The sequence below is a fragment of the Egretta garzetta genome, unplaced genomic scaffold, assembly GCF_000687185.1.
Source record: "Egretta garzetta isolate BGI_Z169 unplaced genomic scaffold, ASM68718v1 scaffold33, whole genome shotgun sequence".
NCBI classification, from domain to species: domain Eukaryota; kingdom Metazoa; phylum Chordata; class Aves; order Pelecaniformes; family Ardeidae; genus Egretta; species Egretta garzetta.
This window is the reverse complement of record NW_009259250.1, coordinates 1,261,324-1,282,933: the sequence shown is the minus strand read 5'-3', so window position 1 is coordinate 1,282,933 and position 21,610 is coordinate 1,261,324. Positions and strand designations below refer to the sequence as shown.

The 21,610-nt window shown below is 42.5% G+C and overlaps 1 protein-coding gene across 1 annotated transcript in view; it reads right to left on the bottom strand.

The window, feature by feature from the left end:
• ABCD2 (ATP binding cassette subfamily D member 2) overlaps positions 1-21,610 on the bottom strand; it is a 47,754-nt gene that overhangs the window by 10,058 nt on the left and 16,086 nt on the right. The window contains exon 7 of the mRNA XM_035891676.1: positions 4,937-5,082. Coding sequence (XP_035747569.1) covers positions 4,937-5,082 — 146 coding nt within the window. The remainder of the gene's footprint in view (positions 1-4,936; positions 5,083-21,610) is intronic.

Sequence of the window (21,610 nt, the reverse complement as noted above, 5' to 3'; positions counted from 1 at the left end):
GGTCTTCAGTGTTCTGAAAATATCAAGCCAAGTCAGTGGTTTATGTCACCCATAGCGACATCTGCTTTACAAATGAAGAAATGAAATGGCCTGTCCATGAACGCAGAAGAAATGAAATGGCTTGTCCATGAATGCAGCACAAATCTCTCAATAGGTACAAATATAATCCGGGCTTTCAGAGTCCAAATTCCTTGCCCAGCTTCTTGTTACACGTAGCCTTTGATTGCACATGGTATGATGTAGATGCGATGAACACTGGATGTCACAGAAATGCCTTCTGCAACCAGTAAGACAAAGAGCATGTGCAATGTGCTGGGGCAGAGTAACAGCAGTAGAAATACATACAGCTGTTAGCAGAAGCTAGTGATAGCCGCATGATCGCAGCGTTTCTTTTTCTTGCATGACTTCTTTTATAATTCCTTTAACCTCCATTTTCTGAAGGAAAAAGCAAGCTAAATTCGACAACCAAAAAAGGGTTACATCTGGGGTCTGTAGTGCTGAGTATCCTTCATCCTTGTGAATCCTCACACTTGCATGCAAGACAGGGCATTCAGCTGCCATAAGAATATACGCTTAAAAGTTCCTTTACCAGATCTACATTCCAATGCACCTCATCAGACATGGACTGGAGCGTAAAAGCCTCATGCCAGAAGAAAGGCTACTGCAGCAAACAGTCAGAGAGTCCACCCCTGGCAAGCGTTTGAACACAGAGGCCTCTTGCACAGCGTACGCCCCCAGGCAGCTGTCAAAACGGAAGGGAGGCCGGGTGCTGTGCAGGATGAATATGCAAGGGCAACCCTTAGCTGAGGAAGGAACAAAGAGGCCATCAATTGTGTGAGCCCCAGCTCAGCACAACACTGCAGGGATTTGCATCTCTGGATTGCAGAGCCACTGGAAAAGCCAGATGAGCACTCCAGAGTTCCTGCTGGTACCAGTAACAAAGCAAATCCAGGGCTAAAATGATCAGACGAAAAAATCTCGGAGAGAGGAAATGTGCTTGTCTGTGTGTTTGTACGTGGCCTAGCACAAAGGTTCCCTGGACAAGACCCAAAGATATGACAAATGTGCAAATTAATGAGGAATAATTATAATCTGGGGTGCTGAGAAACCATGAACAGGTTGAACTTGTTCAGTAATGTCATCAGCCCCAACCTGACGGGCCCCGTCATGCATTCAGCATGCTGCTACACAGGCTCATGGCTCCTCTCGTGCGACAGGCTATCGGCTGCCTAAGGCTGCATCACGATTGACACTTGCTAAATATACACAGATTTTCAAAGCAGGTCAAAAAGGAACCTCTTCACATACATCTACTGCACGTCTCCATGCTATTACCCAGGATTTCTGGACATGCCTTTTCACCACCTGTGCTGACTGACTATAACTTTCCTTGCTACTCTCATTTTGTATGAAATGATTATTCTGGTAGAGCTAGGAACTTTGCAGGTGTTGATGGGGTCACCTTATTAATATAAAGGTAAGTATAAGATAATATAAAGGTAAATCACAAAATAGCATTCCTTGAATATCCAGCAGGTGAGGAAAACATGGGGGGGGGGGGGGGGGCCTCAGTGGGAAGGAAATTCTGCCCCTAGCAGCAAGGGGGTCTACTGTCAACAGCTATTGCACTGGGTTCTTCTAGGGCTTGGGCTCAGGGACATCCGGAATGGTGGTGGTGGGGAGGAAGGTTGTTATTTTGGTGTGTTTGGTGGGTTTGATGTATTCTGTTGCTACCAACTGAAAAAATTTTCATGAGGGTAACGCAGAAGCTAAATGCCAAACTGGGCTACTTATTCTTGTAACTGTTCTATTTACTTCTAACTGGGTCAAACCTCACTGCTAGAAAAAGAGAGGAATTTCTGCCATTGGCAGCAACAAGAACAATGTCAGGCTCTTGTTGGCTACTTTACGCTTGGAATCTGGTGACCCTTGTACTGACACAATGTGGAAGTAATTCAGCTAAAGACAATAAAGTTACACCAGGACAAATAAACTGAGTCAGAGTTGCTCACTTCTGGCTCCATCTGGCTTTTTCGTAACTGCCCACACGGAGCAGAACACAGAACTGCAAAGCATTGTATTATACACGCACAATATTCGTCAGTCAATTAAAGCACAACAGGGTCATGCCCTAAGGAGCCTGCTGTCTGGCAGAGGCTTAATACTGCAGGGGAGAGGTGAAAGGGGAAGAGACAGAGGTAAGGCTCTGAAGGAGAAGAGGATCTACAGAAAAAAATATTGAAATATTAGGTTTCTATAACTTAATGATTGACAGACAGTTAGCTCTGTTCTTAGAAGTTTATGGAAACAGTTCAAAAGAGCACAGACATATCCCAGATATCCACAAGAATCTGAATAACTAAAAATGGTTGCATTGATTTTTTTTTTTCAGATGTAGTACATTTTCAAAAAGTGTATATAATCTATAAATAGAAACTTGCTGGGAATTTTTCGGCACAACTTTTTTCTGTTGAAAATGCCAGTCCTTGTCAACCATCAAAGCAGTCTGCAAAGAGGAAAAAAACTGGGACAAATGCCTTGTTCTACAAGCTTTATATGGGATTTTTCATTGTTTTGCAAAGGAAAAAGTTCCATTTTTAATAGAAATCATTTTAGTTTAAAAATCTGATTTTAAGTAAAAGGATAAAAAAAAAATTGGAATTAAAAAAATAATTCAGCTATGTATAAAGAAGAATTTCAATTGTTCACTTTCAGCAAGTATTTCTCTGGCTTGCTGGTTCAAAAACCCAGAATATGAGTCTTTGTCCCAGGCTGGGGGAGCTCTAAAGAAAATGTAAGCATATGAAATCCATGTAATGCGTCAAATCATATGTCACGGATTTCCTCTCAGCTCCTACCTTGGCACTTGTCTCCTGCAAATGCCCAAGGAGAAAAGGGAACAAGTAAGTGTATTATGCTCCTCAAAACTTCCTGGTATGTGGTAATCTCCCCTGCTTTCCGGCTTGCCCACTCCTGTCATTTTAGATCGCAAAGTACCTAAGAAACCCTTTTTTTTTAACATTTGTGCAGACTTTTTCACAGTATTCCGTTACCCTGAGTGGAGTTTCAGCAGAGCACCACTGAACATTAACAATGTCCTCGAGACTTTTTTATAGATTGTGTGTGTCTCGCATGAGCAATCAGACAGGCAGAAGAGCAAGAACGGGGTCAGCAATAAATACTTTCTTTGGCACAGAAAGCAGAGCGAACCTGATCCAAACCTAGGGGTTTGGTTTGGCAATACAGAACACTGACCCTCGCCAACAGCATCGCGTACGTGGAGCACAGTAACTGCCCCATCATCCGTTACATGCTCCAGCTGCAGGGTTATAAACCACAACGATGCGCATTCAGAGACCGCTGGGGATATGGTTTTGGCCGCTGAGGGTCATGTGCTGTTCAGTCCATCTACAAGTACCAGCAGGCTATGAGTGCACACTCCACAGTGGCTTCTTGCCACTGACAATTTAACCGCTCCTCCTCTTCCAGCTCCCCGTTCCAACACATCTGCTTGCTCTTCTGCAATCTGGGCACTTCACTTAGTGAAGTAAGTGATCCAGGAATACTAACAGGGATAGTTATAATGTCAGTGTAGGGAGTAGAGGCCTTCTCTGCAATTATTCTGGTCACTGAGTTTAGCTCTCTGCCCACTTTTTCAATCCTTGTGTCATAGTATCAGATCTGAATAACAATATGAATCAGAACTATGGCAGATTCTTATTTTCTGTTGCAACTTGAGGGCCAAGAGTCATTATTACATTCTTAACAAAGAAGCATTAACCTATGGAAAGATAAGAGTCTATCAACAGGTTTGTGAGGTGGAGAAGTATCTGTAGGTATACAATCACTGCTGTAAAAAATTACTACTCCCCACTCTAAAACGTGCAGAAAAAACACCAGATGAGTGTCCATGCATACTTAAATACACCTTCTGCTTTTGAACAGAGCAACAGGCTGCCATCCAGGAATGGGAATTTAGATATTGCCTTGGCTGAAGTGCTACTCTATTGACAGAATGATCCTGAGAGACACCAGGACACACATTAAAAGGCAATGCACCCAAAGCACCCTCTCAAAAAGGAGCACTGACAGCTGGCAGAGAGAAGCAGGGTACATCCAGCACTCCCAACATCGGCTGCTTAGAGAGGTTTGAAGATCCTCCTTTTTCTCTCTAAATGTTACCAACTTTGTCCTGTCTGTTTTAAAAGCATAATGACAGGGAGGAAATTCAAACTAGAGATTAGTGGCTGGTGGGAACAAAAGGATGAAAACTATTGCTAAGCTTGGGAAAAAAAAGTCATGAAATGCTCCAGTTCCTTAGACACAAGAGAAGTCTTCAGCATCTTGGCATTTACTGTGCCAGTGTATTTACACTGTCCACTACTCTTAGGACAAACAACGCTGAGAACACATAGCAACTTCAACAGCAAGTGGTAGGTAGCAACACTCTACTGCCAGACAGCGTTGTTTGGTTATTTTTAACTTGTCCACCCTGGTGGTGTGGTATCAGACACTTCTTCTCATGGCACATAGTCCTGCCAATCCCACAAACCAGGGAGGTGAAAGCAGACCTGACTCTCTTTTCATTCGCATGCTTTCGAGTTGATATAGTCAGTGATGTTTCAAGGTTTTAAGACAGGTTACATTTTCTAAGAAACTGAAGGAAGGTCAGTGATCTCACAATACCATGAAATGACTGGCCATTAGAGAGAACAGTGATGTTCAACTAGGGCATGGATGTACTGGGGAGGAGAGGAGCACTTAGTTCTTCTCCCTCTGTTAGCATCAGGAGCAACAACCATGTGGTTCTGCAGCTCCCACAGCCACAAAAGGTCTGGATCCAGTCTTGCCAGTTCAGAAGTAAAGGTCAGTGACACTAAGACACACACATGAGGAAAAGATTTTGTAAAGCTTTTCACAAAAATATGCAATCTACCTCCTTCTCTTTGAACTATGTGGTACAGATGAACCATATGCAGGATACTCTCCAGATCTTGATCTTGGTAGCCTTTCTCATGCATGTCATCCACTGAGTCTGGATAGATGACTTGATCACGTAGCGTTCCAATGGACATGTAGGGCCTGAGAAACAATACAGAGAAACCGGTTATCTGGAGGTGGCTCCAAGCCAGCACATCTTCCTGATGCTCTATGAGCAGAGTATAGTGCTTTAAACACCACGTTGCTAAAACTGGATTTATCTGTGGGTGTATTGTGAATGTTTTTCTAAACTTACCCTAGGGACAATGTATTGTTTCCATAAGAGCTGATTACAGGGTAGCAGCAGGGTTAGTATTAGCTTGAAAACAAAATGACAGATCAGGCAGAATAAACATCCACTTCATAGCCCATTCTGAATGCTTTCACTTGGAATCAGGGAAACTCAATGCCGTATTTGAGGTTTGATACACTTAGAGATTTAGAAACTGAATTAAACACTCACATGTTAAAAGCAAATTGTAACAAAAACGTTGCAGCTCACACTGCAAAAGACCTCCATGGTGCAGTAGGAGACACCCACGTCAGGCACTGAAAGCCTCTTTTGCACACTGCTATGCTGGATGTATTTAAAAGATGGATAGATGAGGTGCTGAGGGACATGGTTTAGTGGTGGGATGGCAGGGTTAGGTTAACGGTTGGACTGGCTGACCTTAAAGGTCTTTTCCAACCTGAACAATTCTATGATTCTATGACTGCAGAACTGGGCCCGGGCATAACTTAGATGGCTCTAGGAGCCAGCGTAACACTTCTGAATTGCAAAAAGGCATTCATTAGAGAAGCTGAACAGCTTAAACATCCCAGCATCAGCCTCCCTTTGCCAAACACAAAGCTGAGCTGTATGTGAAGCAGCCTCTGAATCACTACGTTCCCAGACCAGGCAATATCATCTGTCTTACTAAAACAAGCTGTCTCCACTTTGGAGCCAGAGTCCTTCAATCATGGCCGTGTCCCTGGAACGGCTATGGACAGTCTCCAAAATGTCATGAGCTGTGCCCAGCCTCTGGTACAGCTCAGGCCCCCAAAATCCTCCTAGTCTTTAAACAAAGTCAGCTCAAAGAACAGTTTTACAGCTCTCTAAAAGATACCAGGTCATACAGGCTAGGATAGCAAAGGCAATCTAAGACAAATCTATCTGACCATTTCTTTTGCTGCTCTTGTTATCAGGATTTCTTGTGAAGGAGAAACATCCATCCTGTCCCACAGACACTGCTGATAGCTCTTGGAAGCTGGAAACACCCCAGGAATGATCTGTGAGGTTCTGAGCTTGGAAGGGAAGGCCAGAGCTGAAGAACGGTCAGGCTCCAGACTCTGGGGAGGAGCCCCGCAGAGGCTTTCCCTGGCAGAGATGCGTAATACCGTAGCAGATTCCTTCCCTTCCCTCGGAGGTGACTCTGCCGAAGGGGTGGATCTACCCATTGTTATTCTGAGTCCCTAAAATACACCACAGTTAATTTGAAGACATTCATAATGCAACAGATGTAGAACTACAGAATTAAAGCTGCAAAGTGAACTGAAAGCCACATTCAAGCTGGCATCAGCTGCATTGGTTTTAGTGCCGCAGACATCCACGGTGAACTGTCTGTACCTGGCCGTAGTTCAATTACTTCCACCACCAGCTGGGTGAGGGTGGGAAGGGCAGGGGACCTGAACTGCTCACAAATATTTGGTCATGTCCCTGTTGTGGGCAGGCACCCAGATGAAGCAAAACCAGAACCGCAAGTCAAATACAAGCATTGCTGCTCCTCTTTGCTTACTGTTCTGCTTTGTACTTATTGTGGGAGGAATGCTGCTCTGGGCTGCTGCATGAACTCTAGCATCAAGTGCAGTGAACCATTTACATTAATGGGGATATTGTAAAATCTCGACTCTAAAAATTATATAACTTCATGAAGTAATGACATATTACATTTCCATAGCGCTCTCCATCTAAAATCCCAAAGGGCTTTACTGCTTGCATATGTAGAAATCACTTCACTTGCTCCAGACTTCTGCCCATCCCTGGGACAGAGGACAGCAACTCCACCTGGGCTCAGAAAAGTTGAGATCAGGTTGTGCATAAGACTGTGTAATTTAGGTGAAGCTGCAGGTAAGGGCAAGGAGGACAGAGTTACCTATCATGTAATTTGTCTGGGGTTTAATACCTTACTCTTGTGACGTATGATCCTGTAATGACGAGCAGCTCTGAGATTTAACCTACAGCACAACCGGGTATTGAGTCACCACCACTGCTTCCTGGTACAACTGGATTTTCCTTGTGGCCTCCCATCTAAACACACCAGTACTACCAAGCACGCCTCTCCCCACCTAGTTTGTAAAAATTAAGGAAAAGCCCAGCCTGCAGTGGAATAGGCAAATGCCGTCAATTACTGACTAATTAGCAGAGAGGAAGAATGGCTTATGGTTACGGGTCTGTTCTGGGAGGTGGGAGAGCATGCTCTGCTTCCCCCATCCTACAGGAAGCCACTCATGTCCCTGAGGGGACATTTCATCTTGCCTGGTGCATGAGTTGTCTCATTTGGGGCTCCAACTCTTGGCAAAAGAAGAGAGGCATCTCTGTGGTTGGTTTATCCCATCTATTCTAGAGTGGGGATGGATCATCTCCCAGGGGTTTCTTCTCCCTCAGTGGGGGACAGAGCCCAGACAACTAACTTAGATAACTAACTTCTAAAGCGCTGAAGTTAGATGAGATGTCATCTAACTCATACTCTCATAATCTCATACTAAACCAGATTTCTGTACCATAACTTGAAGACAATAATCCCCTTACCTACCATGGGTGCCACGAAGTCAAACACACTAAAACCTGTTAAACCCCAGATGTTACTGTAATTGAGGTTACATGTGTGTGATAGCTAGACCTTAAGTAGTAAGAAGTATGGGTAACTGGATACAGCAACAGTGACATTTTGGCTTGGCCAGTAGGCTCCTTGTTAAAATACTGTTTTCATAACATTTTTAGCAGTTCAAAGAACAGAAACAGTCTTTTTGTCCTGAAGTAATACTCGAGTTTAACTGGATTTAATTGATTTCTGATGGAGTTTTTCTTTTCAGCCTGAGTGTCTGGGTTTCAGTCTCAAAGCAAGTACAGTCTTACAGGCTCGGAAAGCAACCTCTGCCATGCAGACGTCATCTCTTTGACAGTAATAACTCTGCAATTGTTTTCTTTCTTTCTCTGCTCCCTGAAAAAAAGATTCCTACACTGGTTTTGAGAGACACGATTTAAGATCAGTAATCCCTTTTTAAAGCTTTGGTATCAAACCTTCAGAAAGCTAAGAAAACTTACTGATTCTTGCCTGGTTTTCTGGAATTTCACGGCATTTATTGGAAGAGACACTTTCAGTTCTCATAAACTGATCTTTTTTCAGACAGTTTGATGGCTTTATTGCATCACTGATTTCTCTTTGGTGCACTTAGCACTTCACTTTGCAGAGCGGTAACTTGAGTCTGCTAGTAACAAGCCATCATTCCTAAGGCTTATGCTTCCCCTTTGCAGAGCAGGCTTTAAAGAAAGATGATATCAAGACAGGCTGCAATCTGAAGCCTCTGGTATGGACAATTCCCCAGTGCCCTATTGGGTCAATGTACTGGGTACAATGTTGACAAAATATTAGAGAAATCATATGGGGAGGAAGGGCAAGTGTTGCTGATGATACGGTCTCTTCATTGCGGTTAGCTTTGGGGAGGGAGAAGGGCGCAGATGCTACAAAACATATTGGAGTACATACCAGTCACTTGTCTCTCCAACCAGAGGAGTGACTTAGACGCTGGAGCTATTAGGCATAAAGAGAGAGGTATAATGCCAATTCAGAGCTACTGTAGATTAACACTGCACACTGTAACCAGGCAGTACCAATATCTAGTAATTCTCTGATGTCTTGAAGAGCCGAGGGCTTCATTCTTTTGGGTAGGAAGTTAAGGAAAATGACTTGTTCAGATGTCAGGAAATTTCTGTTCCAAAATCAGAACCAGCCAAATCCACTTGAAATGTTTACAAATGTTTACAAATACTTCCTGGATGTATGGAACCAGCCAAATCCACTTGAAATGTTTACAAATACTTCCTGAATGTATTCAAAGGTGTTTTCATCTTCCATGCAAAACAAAGTGTGCTGACAGAACAGATAACTGGTTCTGACATCCATAATGTTATTTTTGTTTTCATCTTCCATGCAAAACAAAGTGTGCTGAAAGAACAAATAACTGGTTCCATAATGTTATTTTAAAAAGTTATAGCAACTAATCAATATACACTTTCAGAGTCTTATAAAGCAATCTGAAGGGTCAGAGTCTTAATTATAAGCACCCTGGAATAAGAAAGGGACCAAAAATATACCTTAATTAAGTGGCTGGCGTCAGAAGTTAAGGGGTATTGGTCCAAAGTAAGTGCCCAAGTAACTGCTTCCAGGTACAGTTTGAAGCTCACCTCACCTTCCTTAGCACAGGCTGTGATTAACGCTTCCTCGCTGGAAGGCAGAGTCTAAAAACATGTGGCTTGTGATTCTGGAAGCCATCTGCATGCCCCCAACTAAGCAATCAGGATCTGACTTGCAATTTGCTGTCCAAGTGTGTTTGGAGTTATTATTGCACTCATTCTCACAGACATGTGAAGTTACATGGGAAAATTATGTGCAATGCAACTATAAACTCTTGACTGACGCATCTTCTAATTTTCTGTCTCTGATGCCTCTAATATACCCAAGTAGGAGAGAGAAGGGGGAACACTACACCTGGCATTCTCCTTTTCAGATAAATTTCAGCTTGGATTTTCAAAGGAGATTGCCATGGCTTTGGAGTGCAATTCAGAGTGCTTGCTTTGACATCTAAAATAAAATGTATTCCAAATTCTGGCACTTCTATTCAAGAAGATGATACTGAAGACAAGCTCCAGCCATGGAGGGATCTTCCTACGAAACTTGGAAGATCTTAAGGAGTCAGTGCTTGCACTGAAGAATCTCCAGTTCAGAAAGTCAAGGGCACAGCTCACACCCACAACAGTGCCCAAATGCTGTCTGCTTCCCCAGAAGGTCCAGTACAGCATGGAATATGAAAGCAAGAGTTTTAAGTGCAGCACAAAACACTGCAGCTACTAGAGGTGCAAGATGAGGGGCTGTATGACAAGTTAACGGTTAGCAAATCTCTTCTAAGAACTGGGTTCAGGCTAAGTTCTTCTCAGCTTGCAGGGCATCAGATTCCCATTTTTCTAGGCTAGTGTCCAGGATAAAGAGGAGTCAAAGGGAGGGCACCTTCTAATCTTCCCACTGAAGCAAGGAAACTGCTGCTAAGAGGCAGAAATCATGTGTCTGAAGAGAGAGTTATTGGAAAGAGCCTAATTACATACAATACCAGTCAGAGTCCTTGACTGGAAGGAGGGAGACTTTACTATCAATCCTTGTGCCGTATGTTATTTATGTCATCCCTTTTTTCCCCAACGTTCTTTAATATAAAATGCAGTAACTATCCTAATCCTTCAGTAGCATAGTAAAAACATATTAAAGGGGGTTCTAATCTTATTTAGGTGCCTGCTCTCAGGAGAGGGCTTGTTACAGATAAAGGGATTTAATGTTTAGCTCTCAGCTTGGCACATAAACTTCAGTGAGAGGCAGTTCAGATATACATTTATATTTAGAGATTCCTATGGATTAACTCTAGGTGGCTCCCTTTACCTACCACACAAGTTTTTTGGATAATTCTCCAAAAGTGCTAAATCTCTGCCTGACTGTCTAAGGAATCCACTTGTATTTAGAACTTTCTATCATCTTGCTGGTGCTGCAATACCTTGGCTGGAATCCACTCAGCAGAACTCCGGCTCTTGCCACGCTCCTGATTTAGGTCAATAGTAGAAAATCCATGGTTTTCAACTGCAGCAGAGCTTGATCAACAGTGATGCTCAAGAAATTCCAACCTCCACTAAGTGGTCCAGATTCCTAATAGTCCTTTGATGACATTGATAAAATAAACAGCAAAAAATCTAATGATGGTACCACTACTACAACTTTGAGAAAATAAAATGTCTTGAATGAATGTGAATCAAGTTCTTTTTAAGTAGTGTTGTGTCCACTACTCTCACACAGAAGGTGGTATCACCAAAGAGTTAAAAAATAATAAATATTATAATATTTAGCAAAATATTAAAAAAAGCAACAGCCTCAGTTTATTGCATCGTATCTAGTTCAAGGGATTTTAGGGCCAGCTAAAGTTTCAGCAGCCCTTCTAAAGATATAAATAATTGATCTCTCTTTAAAATACCCTACACTGAACTCTCCTCTCCACTCACACAGAACTAGCCATGAACATCCTCTAAATATTTCAGATAGATCAGTTACCAGAGTGGAATGTAATCAGCTTATAGCCATTAACATAGTTAACAGGAAATAAAATGTGCGGTATGAAAGCCTGAATTCTCAATGCATATAATTAGAACCTGGTATTAAAGGCTGAAAAAAATCCCACTAATCACTCCGTGGCTTTCTTTGCAAAGCAGCTATGCACATCTCTGCAAGAAAATAAACTGGGAGGAAATAATAACCAGAAAAGTAAAAGAAGCCTTTAATTTAAAGTGCTATTCATGCACAAGTATCATCTCATCTCATCATCTACTTATTCACCATTACCCAGATCACTTACAATATAACCAGAACTGGTCAGATGGCATAAAAGTGTAAGGTGAAAAATACACAAAATTACCCAGTTAATAATACAGTCTATTTGTATCTTGTGATATGCAGAGACAACAGAAAGAACACAAGAACACATGTATAATTAAAAACAAAGCCTAATTTCTACAAAATACAAGCTGCTAATGCAATCTGAAATAATTATAGCTCCTGCAATGAATCAACTCAACCAGCCAGACAAATGAAGGGAAAATTCTCTCCTTTTCTGAAACAGCCAATTTTTGCAGGCCCAGTCTTTTCATATCCCCGGCAGTCCTGATGATAAAAGGATTCTTTGGATGGATGATCATGAAGATCAATGAACTGAAGAATGAACAACAGACAAGAGCCTAGTCTGCCAGTCCCACCAGGCATACCCCAGCCTAAGAGGTGTTTCTGATTTTTATCACAGCAATGTAACACAATGAGCAAGGCAGTTTCCCTCTTTTAGAAAGATCCCACATTTTTCATGGTTTTGCCAATGAGAAGCGACACCTTGCTTCACAGAGATGAGGAAGTGTAGACGGTGAAGCCTCTAGAGCAGAGGCTGCTTTTGCTCTGGGTTTCTACAATGCTTCGTTGTCCGTGGCAACATTTTTTGCATGCCCTGGGACATGAATATGCAATACTAGAGCAATAGCGTGTTGCCGGCGAGAGACCCTGCCATAAGTGGGAAATCACACACTGCATTGACTTCCCTCTCCAATCCTCTGTGAAACACTGTTTGACAGAACATGACAGCACAGAATACGGACATGCACCGTGTATATGGGTCCATGGAACATTATTATAGCCATTTTATGAATGTTATAGGTACCTGAAGTGGCCACAAGGGAGCTGTAGTAATCTCTAGCAGAAACTAAAATTGATAGGATATAATTAATGTAAAATGCTAGGTAGATAAACAAGTCTTGAAAAGCCTTTCCTCTTGGGAAAGACATGGTCCCATCTAAGCGAGATTAACGCACACATGCTGAACTGCAGAAAGAAACCCACCTGCTACAGCTCCCACAAGATCATGACATAATTAATGACTCAAAACCAAAGAACTGAAAATCCAGTGCTCTGGGGACAACTCAGCATTATTTGCAGAAGAGGCTCTTCTCACCTAAAAGTTACTCATCCAAGTCTGAGTTAGTGACCCCAGGCTCTCTTTGTAGTCAGTGGAGTCCTCTAGTGAAATGGTACCTCCAGTAGGTCTCATGCGTCTTAGATGTTTGTCCTGGAACACAGGACGAACAGCTGCAGTGGTCTGAACTGGAAGACTATTGTGCGTTGAGGAGTTAGCAATCCATGTAACAGTTGACCTGAGCAGGCACAGGCCTGTGCTATACTTTGCCGCACAGTGTTGGGCTGTGCTGCACATATGAATTGGCCTTCAGGCCTGTGCTGTGCTGCACTTATCACTTGGCTGCAGGATAAACCTTGCCAGCTAATCATAACAGAGGAGCCTGCAGGCAGCTCCCACTTGGCATCGGCGATGACACCACCTGTGTGTCCTTGTCTTTATCTTGAAGTGAAGCAGCATGTTCTCATGCTAACATCCTTTTGCTTGACAGTAGAAATGATAAATGGAATTGTTTACTTCTTAGAAAATACTACCAGAGCACTAAACACCATAATGTCAACAACCCTTAGCACGGATGGGATCAAGTGCAGCATGCCATGCTGTGACTAGAAGACCATCTGATGCTGTGCAACACTGGGTTCCTAGCATCTGGTGGGACATAAGTACCACAAAAATGATGAAGGGACTGGAGCATCTCTCCTATGAGGAAAGGCTGAGAGAATTGGGACTGTTCAGCCTGGAGAAGAGGAGGCTCACGGGGATCTCATCCATGTACATAATTACCTAAAGGGAGGGTACAAAGAATGTGGAGCCAGGCTCTTCTCAGTGGTGTCCAGTGACAGGACCAGAGCCAATGGACACAAACTGAAAGACCGGAGATACCACCTGACCATCAGGAAACGATTTTTCACTGTGAGGGTGATCAAGCACTGGAAAAAAGTTGTCACAGGGAGGTTGTGCAGTCTCAATCCTTGTTGGAAATATTCAAAAGCCATCTGGACATGGTCCTTTGCAAACAGTTCCAGGTGGCCCTGCTCAAGCACAGGTGTTGGACCAGATGACCTCCAGACATTCCTTCCAACCTCAAACATTCTGCGATTTTTTTATCATCTATGCTATCAACTTACTCCTTATGTCTAATAAAAGGAATTTTAATTAATGCATTAAGGAGTTCAAATACCTTTCTTACTGGGATTGATGATGTACACTTTCACTGGTGCACTGCAACAGTGAGTCACCCTCTGGAGGCAGACCGTTCACTCATTGTAAAGCTCACACAAGGATGTCTAACTCTCAGCTGACTAAAGGAACTAAAGGAGGCAGGCAAACACAGGATGAGACCCTAAGAAATATGTCTCAGTGAGCAGACCATGGGGAAGCTGGGAGAGGGCTGAAGGTTCAGTTCACCTTGGAGCTGGGACACAGCTGGGCAGGCAAAAGGCAGAGCCTACAGTGCACGGGAAGGTCTACCACCTTCTCCTCAAGAGGGAGGGGTTGGCTATGTCTACTATGTGGATATTTAAAAGCATAGGGCACTGTAATGAGAGTTTCTGATTGAAAGCTGTAGTAAGAAGGAGGAGAAAGGACTTCTTTCCAGGGAAGATGATACAGTAGTTATTAGACCTTTCAGTTGTCCTCCCCTCACAAAAGCCAGCGTCCGTTCCATCTTTTCATATCAAGCTTTTTATGTCAGGCAGGTTTTATAGTTTATTTTCCCCAGTGCTTCCCAGTGTTAGGTAGATAAGTTGCTTCTCATAATTTGATATGCATAAGGCATTTGAAGCATGCGTTTTGACATTCCTAGGTAAAATATTATTGAAATAGTAAACATTTGCCATTCTGTTCATCTGTCAAAGATCCTTTCTTGCACAGTTGTGATGTAGGGCATTAAGGTATTGGTAATTGCTCAAGCTGGACACAGTATTGGCACTTCTCTGCAGAAGCTAGGTCATGTAATGCAACCACCAGATCACTCCCTAACGTGCAAGTTTGTCCCTACCATTGCTAAGCTACGGAGCCATCTCAGTTGACCCGAAGGTGAATTTGTTCACCTGGCACTGCTATCAAAACTAAATTTTAAAGGCAAGTGAGCTGTTTGAACAAAATTAACCTAGCACAGATTAAATAGATTGTCAGTCGCTTTGCTGGATGGATCCTGTAAATACTAGCCACATACTTGGTTCTTATAATCTCTTTAGTGATTCATATTTATAAAATGTTTGTCAAACTTAACCTGATAATGTAATAAAAAAAAATTCAAATCCTAGTTTCTCCAGCTTTTAAAAGAAGTTCCATAAACAGTCTGGCACATACATGGGTGCCTGGAAAGGTGGTACCAGCAACACGTAACTATCGGTGCTGAATGAGGACTTCTGATATTCAAAATCCCATCAAAAGAAGCAAGTGGAGGGTGGAAGCATTGAAAGCTCATGATGGCAAGAACACGGTGTCCAAAACACGTTATGAAACACAGAGCAGCTGATTGCCAGAGATCCTAGTAGAAATATTCCTGCAACTGGGCAACCTCGCAGACAAAAACTCAGCTCTTCTGTAACATTGAGGAAAACATCTCAAAAGAATGTAAACAGAGGAAGTTCTGCATATTAGTGACACCAAATTTTGTGCAGGAGCCAAAACAAGATTTATGTGCTTAGTACTGAAGCAATATTCAAAATAGGAGGTATGCTGCTTTGATGACAAGAATGGATTTTACCTTTTAGTTGCGTATGTATTGTGGTATTTAATCAGCCATGCAGCTGACAGCACTTTAACATTATACCTCTCTGTATCTGTGACTTGGTAGGAATGCAATGAGTTACTGAATGGATCTTAATCCTCTGAATGTTCAAGTTCTTTTATGGATCACAAATAAAAGGGGCTTGGCTTGCACCAAGTTAAGTGACCCCATTGTGCTTTAAGTGAGCCATCTCCATGAGTCTGGAGAATGAAGCCTCTCCATCTCTACAGAAGGCAGTAATAATAGAACCTGCTTCAACTGAAAAGACCACCAGTAGGTAGGAAATGATACTAAAATCTCTGTATCAAATCAGGCCTGGACTTCTCTGGAGATTCAAACTTGCCAATAAGGGTCTTCATTTGTATCAAGTGTGGTACTGGCTTCTGTGCTTCAGACAACTGCCCACTAGGAAATGCACTAGTCTCCATATGGAGTAAAATTTGAGTATGCATCATCACAATTCCTCACCCACATTCAGTCCTCTTGGTATCTCCCATAGCCACAGCTTGCTCCAGACAGGCCCCCAGTTGGAACGGATTGAGGGACCAAAACCCTAGAACATGCTGAATTCCTTCACAAACATCAGTTCAGCTGCAGCCTTTAAGACCAGTGCTGGATTTATGTAAACACATTTTAAATCTAAACTAAACCGCAGTGAAACAAGCTGACTAAAGCCTTCAGTCTTGGATTTCTGCAACTCTTTGCCTAATAACAGAAAAGACTTGTAAGCTTTAATTAGATGACTCTTGTGTCTGGCCTTGCATGGCTTGAGAAGGAGTAGCAGCTAATCCATAAAGCCATTTTCCACCTCTGACTATTAGCGTAGGTGAATCTTGTTCACAATGTGCTACTGTACTGTCATTACTTGTGATCAGTGAGCTCACAGACCTAATTAAAACCCTTCAAACCTTACAGCTGTGAGTGAGCCTTCAGGGGAAACAGAGAGGTCTCCCAGTGATCCTGGCAGGCAAAGCTTCAGCTAACATACAGGGCAGCAAGACAAGAACTTTTCTGTTCCAGGTGAGACAAGAGAGGACCTCCTTCAATCAGGAAGAAGTGCGAGTACTTCTATACGAGTCCCAGTAAGATGAAATGCAGAAAGCTGTGCCCTGCTGAGGGGGTTGCCTAACAGCCCTCTCAGGTATGAGGCCACACGTTTTAATGAACAGCAGAACACTGAGTTAACCTGTCTTGAATCGATTCATTTCAAAAAAGAAAAGAGAAGATACAAAGTAGCAGCCAATTTGTTCAAGCAAACCTATGTCAAAATAGGATGCATAACTGAAGTATGTTCTGTGTTAACACTACTATCTACCACAGGCCACCTTCTCATCTGTCAGATAAGTGGTGAACTTTGGAAATAAACATATTTAAAAGGAGCACCATGAACTTGATAAGGATGACAGACAGATGCAGTGTGCAAGGGAGTAGATATCTATACAGCATGACATGAACTGATGGCAAAGCACTGAAGGAACAAGTCAATGTGGTGGTGTACTATCAGCAAAATGCCGAAGGGCAATGCCAATTGCTAGTGCGGTGTTGGCATGGGCAGTCAGAGTACAGTTTAACTCCAGCTGACCCAATTAAAGGGATCATAGTTAAAGACAGAGCAGTATGAGCCAACAAGAAATTAGGATGTGCAAAATACAACATAGCATAGAGACATCTGAGCCAATCTAAGTGAGATGAGGCAACAGACCTCGCATAGGCCTACTTGCACAGCATTTCATTTGGGTTACTGCTCACACAGACCACACACTAATGAGAGAGTAGTCTAATACAGAAGAACCCTATATATACATACTACATATGCACATACTTTCATATGTAATATAGGGTATCTGAAAGTGAACACAACAACTTTACAAGATAAAATTGTTTAGGTAATGTGCTGGTTTGGGCTGGGATAGAGTTAATTTTCCTCACAGTAGCTAGTATGGGGCTATGTTACGGATTTGTCCCTCACCCCACCTCACCAGTGAGCAGGCTGGGGGGACACAAAGAGCTGGGAGGGGGCACAGCCGGGACAGCTGATCCCAACTGACCAAAGGGACATCCCAGACCATACGACATTGTGCTCAGCAGATAAAACTGGGGGAAGAAGACAGAAGGGGAAGGGTGTTGGGAGAGGTGGCGTTTGTCTTCCCAAGTCACCGTTACGTGTGTTGGATCCCTGCTTTCATGGAGATGGCTGAACCCCCACCTGCCCATGGGAAGCAGTGAGTGAATTCCTTGTTTTGCTTTGCTTGCATGAGCAGCTTTTGCTTTCCCTATTAAACTGTCTTTATCTCAACCCATGAGTTTTCTCACTTTTACTCTTCTGATTCTCTCCCCCATCCCACTATTAGAGGACTGAGCAAGCAGCTGGGTGGGGCTTAGTTACCACGACAGGTAATCAATATTTATAATATATATATTATAATACATACATATTTATATCAGTTAGAACTGAAATATTCTTGCTTGATTTCATCCACATGATGAATATCCTTGGACTACTTGAGGCAAATCACGCCAGACATGTGGATTACTCAACAGAGCTAAGGAGAGGAAATATATCTTCATAGCTGATGCAATTTTGTTTAGTAGCCAAGGATATTTTTAGGACACAGAAGGAAAAACACCAGACTGAAAAAGACTTGTAAAGGAACCCCAGAAAAAAATATCAGAAATAAAGCAGACGTATGCAAAACCAAACAGCTTAGAAGGGCCAGATAAGCCTTTAAACTCTTATGTTCCATACTGTCCTGGCATTAATAAGAAGACAGCAAGATATAGTATAAAAGTCTTAAATGACAAAGAACAAACAGTATTTGATACCAGTGCACCTTTGGTTGCCTCCATTTTAGCATCTGAGAAGCCTGGTGTTGAAGTAAAGAAATATTACAGATCACTCGAATGGGCAATAGAAAGAGAGAGAATATAGAATTGGACCATCACTGTGATCACTGAAAAAGTGGTGAGGGTTGGTCTTCTACTAGAATGTCACACAGAATTACAGAGCAACTATGCATACTACTAGAGAAACACACCCCCTCTCACAAAAATACCCAAACTGCAGTAGAAGCAAGCTGAAGAGAAAAAACAGTAACAATGGATGAGGAGAAAGAAGTACAGTGGATTAAGAACTACTCCGAGCTCTATGAATGTGAAGCGGTCCTCAAGAAAGAAAGAGAAAATGCTGACGGACATTTTAGATATGTGTTGTGCTAGGAAGACTCAAGAGTCATGACAGAGGTTATGGAATCAACAGAGACTGCATGAGACATTCCTCCATGCAAATAAGACAGCAAGACACAGCTGGCAGAAAATTATTAATCATTTATATCAATAGCCCAGTGGAGATTACGGCTTTACTGCAGCTTTACGGTGCAGAGACATTGAGGAATATTCCTGTGGTGTTGTCAAGGCAACCTGCAAGTAGGTGTGCAATTCTGCTGGTGTTTATATCAAACGAGGGAGAACTAAGGAAATGAGAGCCAACATGTGCAGAACCTGTGTTTTCTTACAGCTGAAAAAACTGAGACTTTTAGTTGGAGAGCAAGAAGAGCTGGAGTAAATGATAGGAGGAATTGAATGCCAGAGCTCACTGATTCCACAGAGATGGAATCTCCTCTCATGTTTAAGACCAACAGAGTAGGAACAGGCCACAGTCTGGAGAAATCAGGCTACCTGCAGATACACTGCTGATATACTATATACTTGAGTGGGCAATAGAAAGAGAGAGAGAATACAGAATTGGACCGTCACTGTGACTGACTGCTTCTTTAATTCCTTAAGTCCTACATATACATCTTGTGGTCCTATCTTTAGCATTGGTACTCATGCTACCCACTATGTATTTTTGTTAATTATTTATTATTTAAAATGATGCTTCTGAACTCTGATTTGAATTGTGATTCCTTACCAACTAGAGCACCCACAAGCATTTATTTTTTCCATTCGTGCTACCTTCTTGACCAGTTAATTAAGAGGAATGCAAAGAGGTGGTTAACACAAATGAATTTATTTTGCAAGAGAGGGACAGAGAAGTAGAAGAAGGGGTAAGAGCACACACTCTGCCGGTTACTGAGGCTCCAGTGAGATGTGACAACTTGTTGAGCTGTGACCAGTTCCTAGCACTGATCCATCCTTGAAAACAAAAGCTGCTTTTGGCACCAGTATGATGCTGGACTGCTTACAGCGTCTTAAAGCTTCCCTCTCTTCTGCCCACCCTCCTCTTCTACAGGCCTGTCACAGACAGCGGCAGAGCCACGCTCACAGAAATCCCTGGGCTTCTCTCTCCCTGCCCCCCAAAAGGGCAGTTTGTCCCATTAGCACCCACCAGAACTGTGACTGATTAAGGACAAATTCTGCATGGCCTGGCCCTATATAAGGGGGAAAAAAAAAAAAGTCTCACAGTGATTCATAGAGGTAAAATCTAAAAAAAGCAGTAAAATGATGCTAAGCAACCTAAAAAGATAATAAGATAGGGATCCTTAAGGCTCTGTTTTAAAGCCTACATACCACTGAGTGAAGCTAACTACAAAGTGCTTGCAGTGCTGATTAAAATTGGAGTATGCAATGAGATAACTCACTTTTTATTAAATCATACTTTTGTGTGTAGCTTTTGAACTCAGCAAAGACACATGATTTCCCACGCATTTCTGGACTACTACACTGGAACATTACAAACAGAGATGAAAAAAAAAATAATCTTTTCAGTGAGCTTCTATTTACCGTGGAATATTCTGTTACTTAGTAGTCACTGTATTTTCCACCATTCACCATGTGCAGACAAGGTTCCTAAATGACTCAAAGATACAAAGAGGGCTGATGCAGAATTAAATTCAGCCACAGGCACACGGGAGTAAGCTCTTACCAGGCTCAGTGGTAACTGTGTCCACTCATGGAGAGCCATCTCCCATGTTCTCAGACCAGAGACATAATGTATACACTTAAACACAATTATGTCATTCTAATTCACTGCTCTGACAGACATCCACCAATTCAAGAGCCTTCTGTTATACCACAGTTATCACCTACCCACCAAAAAAAAAGAGTGAGGCAGGTTGAATCCAGGTGATACTGTCCTACTACCTCCCATACCTTCTCAGTTCAGGACATAAATTTTCCCTAAATTTATGCGGAAATACAAACATGACGAAATGTAGGCAGGGCACTATCTTTTCCAGCCTGCAGTTTTAGAATTATGTCTAAAAAAAATAAACAAACAGAAGGTAATCCTGATCAAGCAGAAATTTGCACAGGGTTAATAAGCAAAATGGTTGCACCAGCAGGACCTTCCAAAAGAAGCTGCTTTAATTTGGGGAGTTCAGAACAACTTACAAGCCACTACAAAATTCTAAATGTATTCTAGAGCCAGGGACAGACAAAAAAACCCAACCGAATGTGTAATTTATTTAGGACATAAATAAATGAACTGTTAAAACATTCAGAAGTAGAATACAGGCAGAAAAAAAGTGCCTGGACCACATACAGCAATCCACAGAAAAGCCCTAAAAGTCCAGCAGATTTGTTGCAAATCTGGTCCATAAATGTATAAACTTCAGTTTAAAACTGAATTTCCTTCGAGTCATTCTTAGTGTCTCAGATACTCATCTAAGATTCCGTAAGCCCAGAGAACAAATACATTGGGCAAAAAAGCACCTCAGGATCCTCAAGGACATCCTAACAAATAAATCTGATTGATTGCTGCCCTATACCAACCCCTTCAGTCACATTCACCCACAGATCCCTACAAGACTCAGTCTCACAGTCCCTTTCCAAATACAAGACACTTAACAAGTGACAGGGCACACTTCTGAGCCTACAGAGCTCACACTGACACAGCTGAACTGTCCCACAAAGTAGACTTCAAAATCTTCAGCCACAATCAAGGTGCAGCACTTTGCAGAAGAGCCCTCTCTGGCACCCACTGTTGCTCCCTTTACCCAGACACTGCTCTATCCCTTGGGAAGGGAATACCCCTGTACTGCCTAAAAAACCCTCCAAGAGGGCAGAGCTCACACAGAGCCGAGCCATGGCATCACTTAGATGTCCCGAAGACATCACAGCAGCACCCTTTCTCCTGGAAGATGTTATTAAGATGGACTGCATATGAGTGACACCTTCAGGGTACATGGCAACGATGATACGCCAATCCCT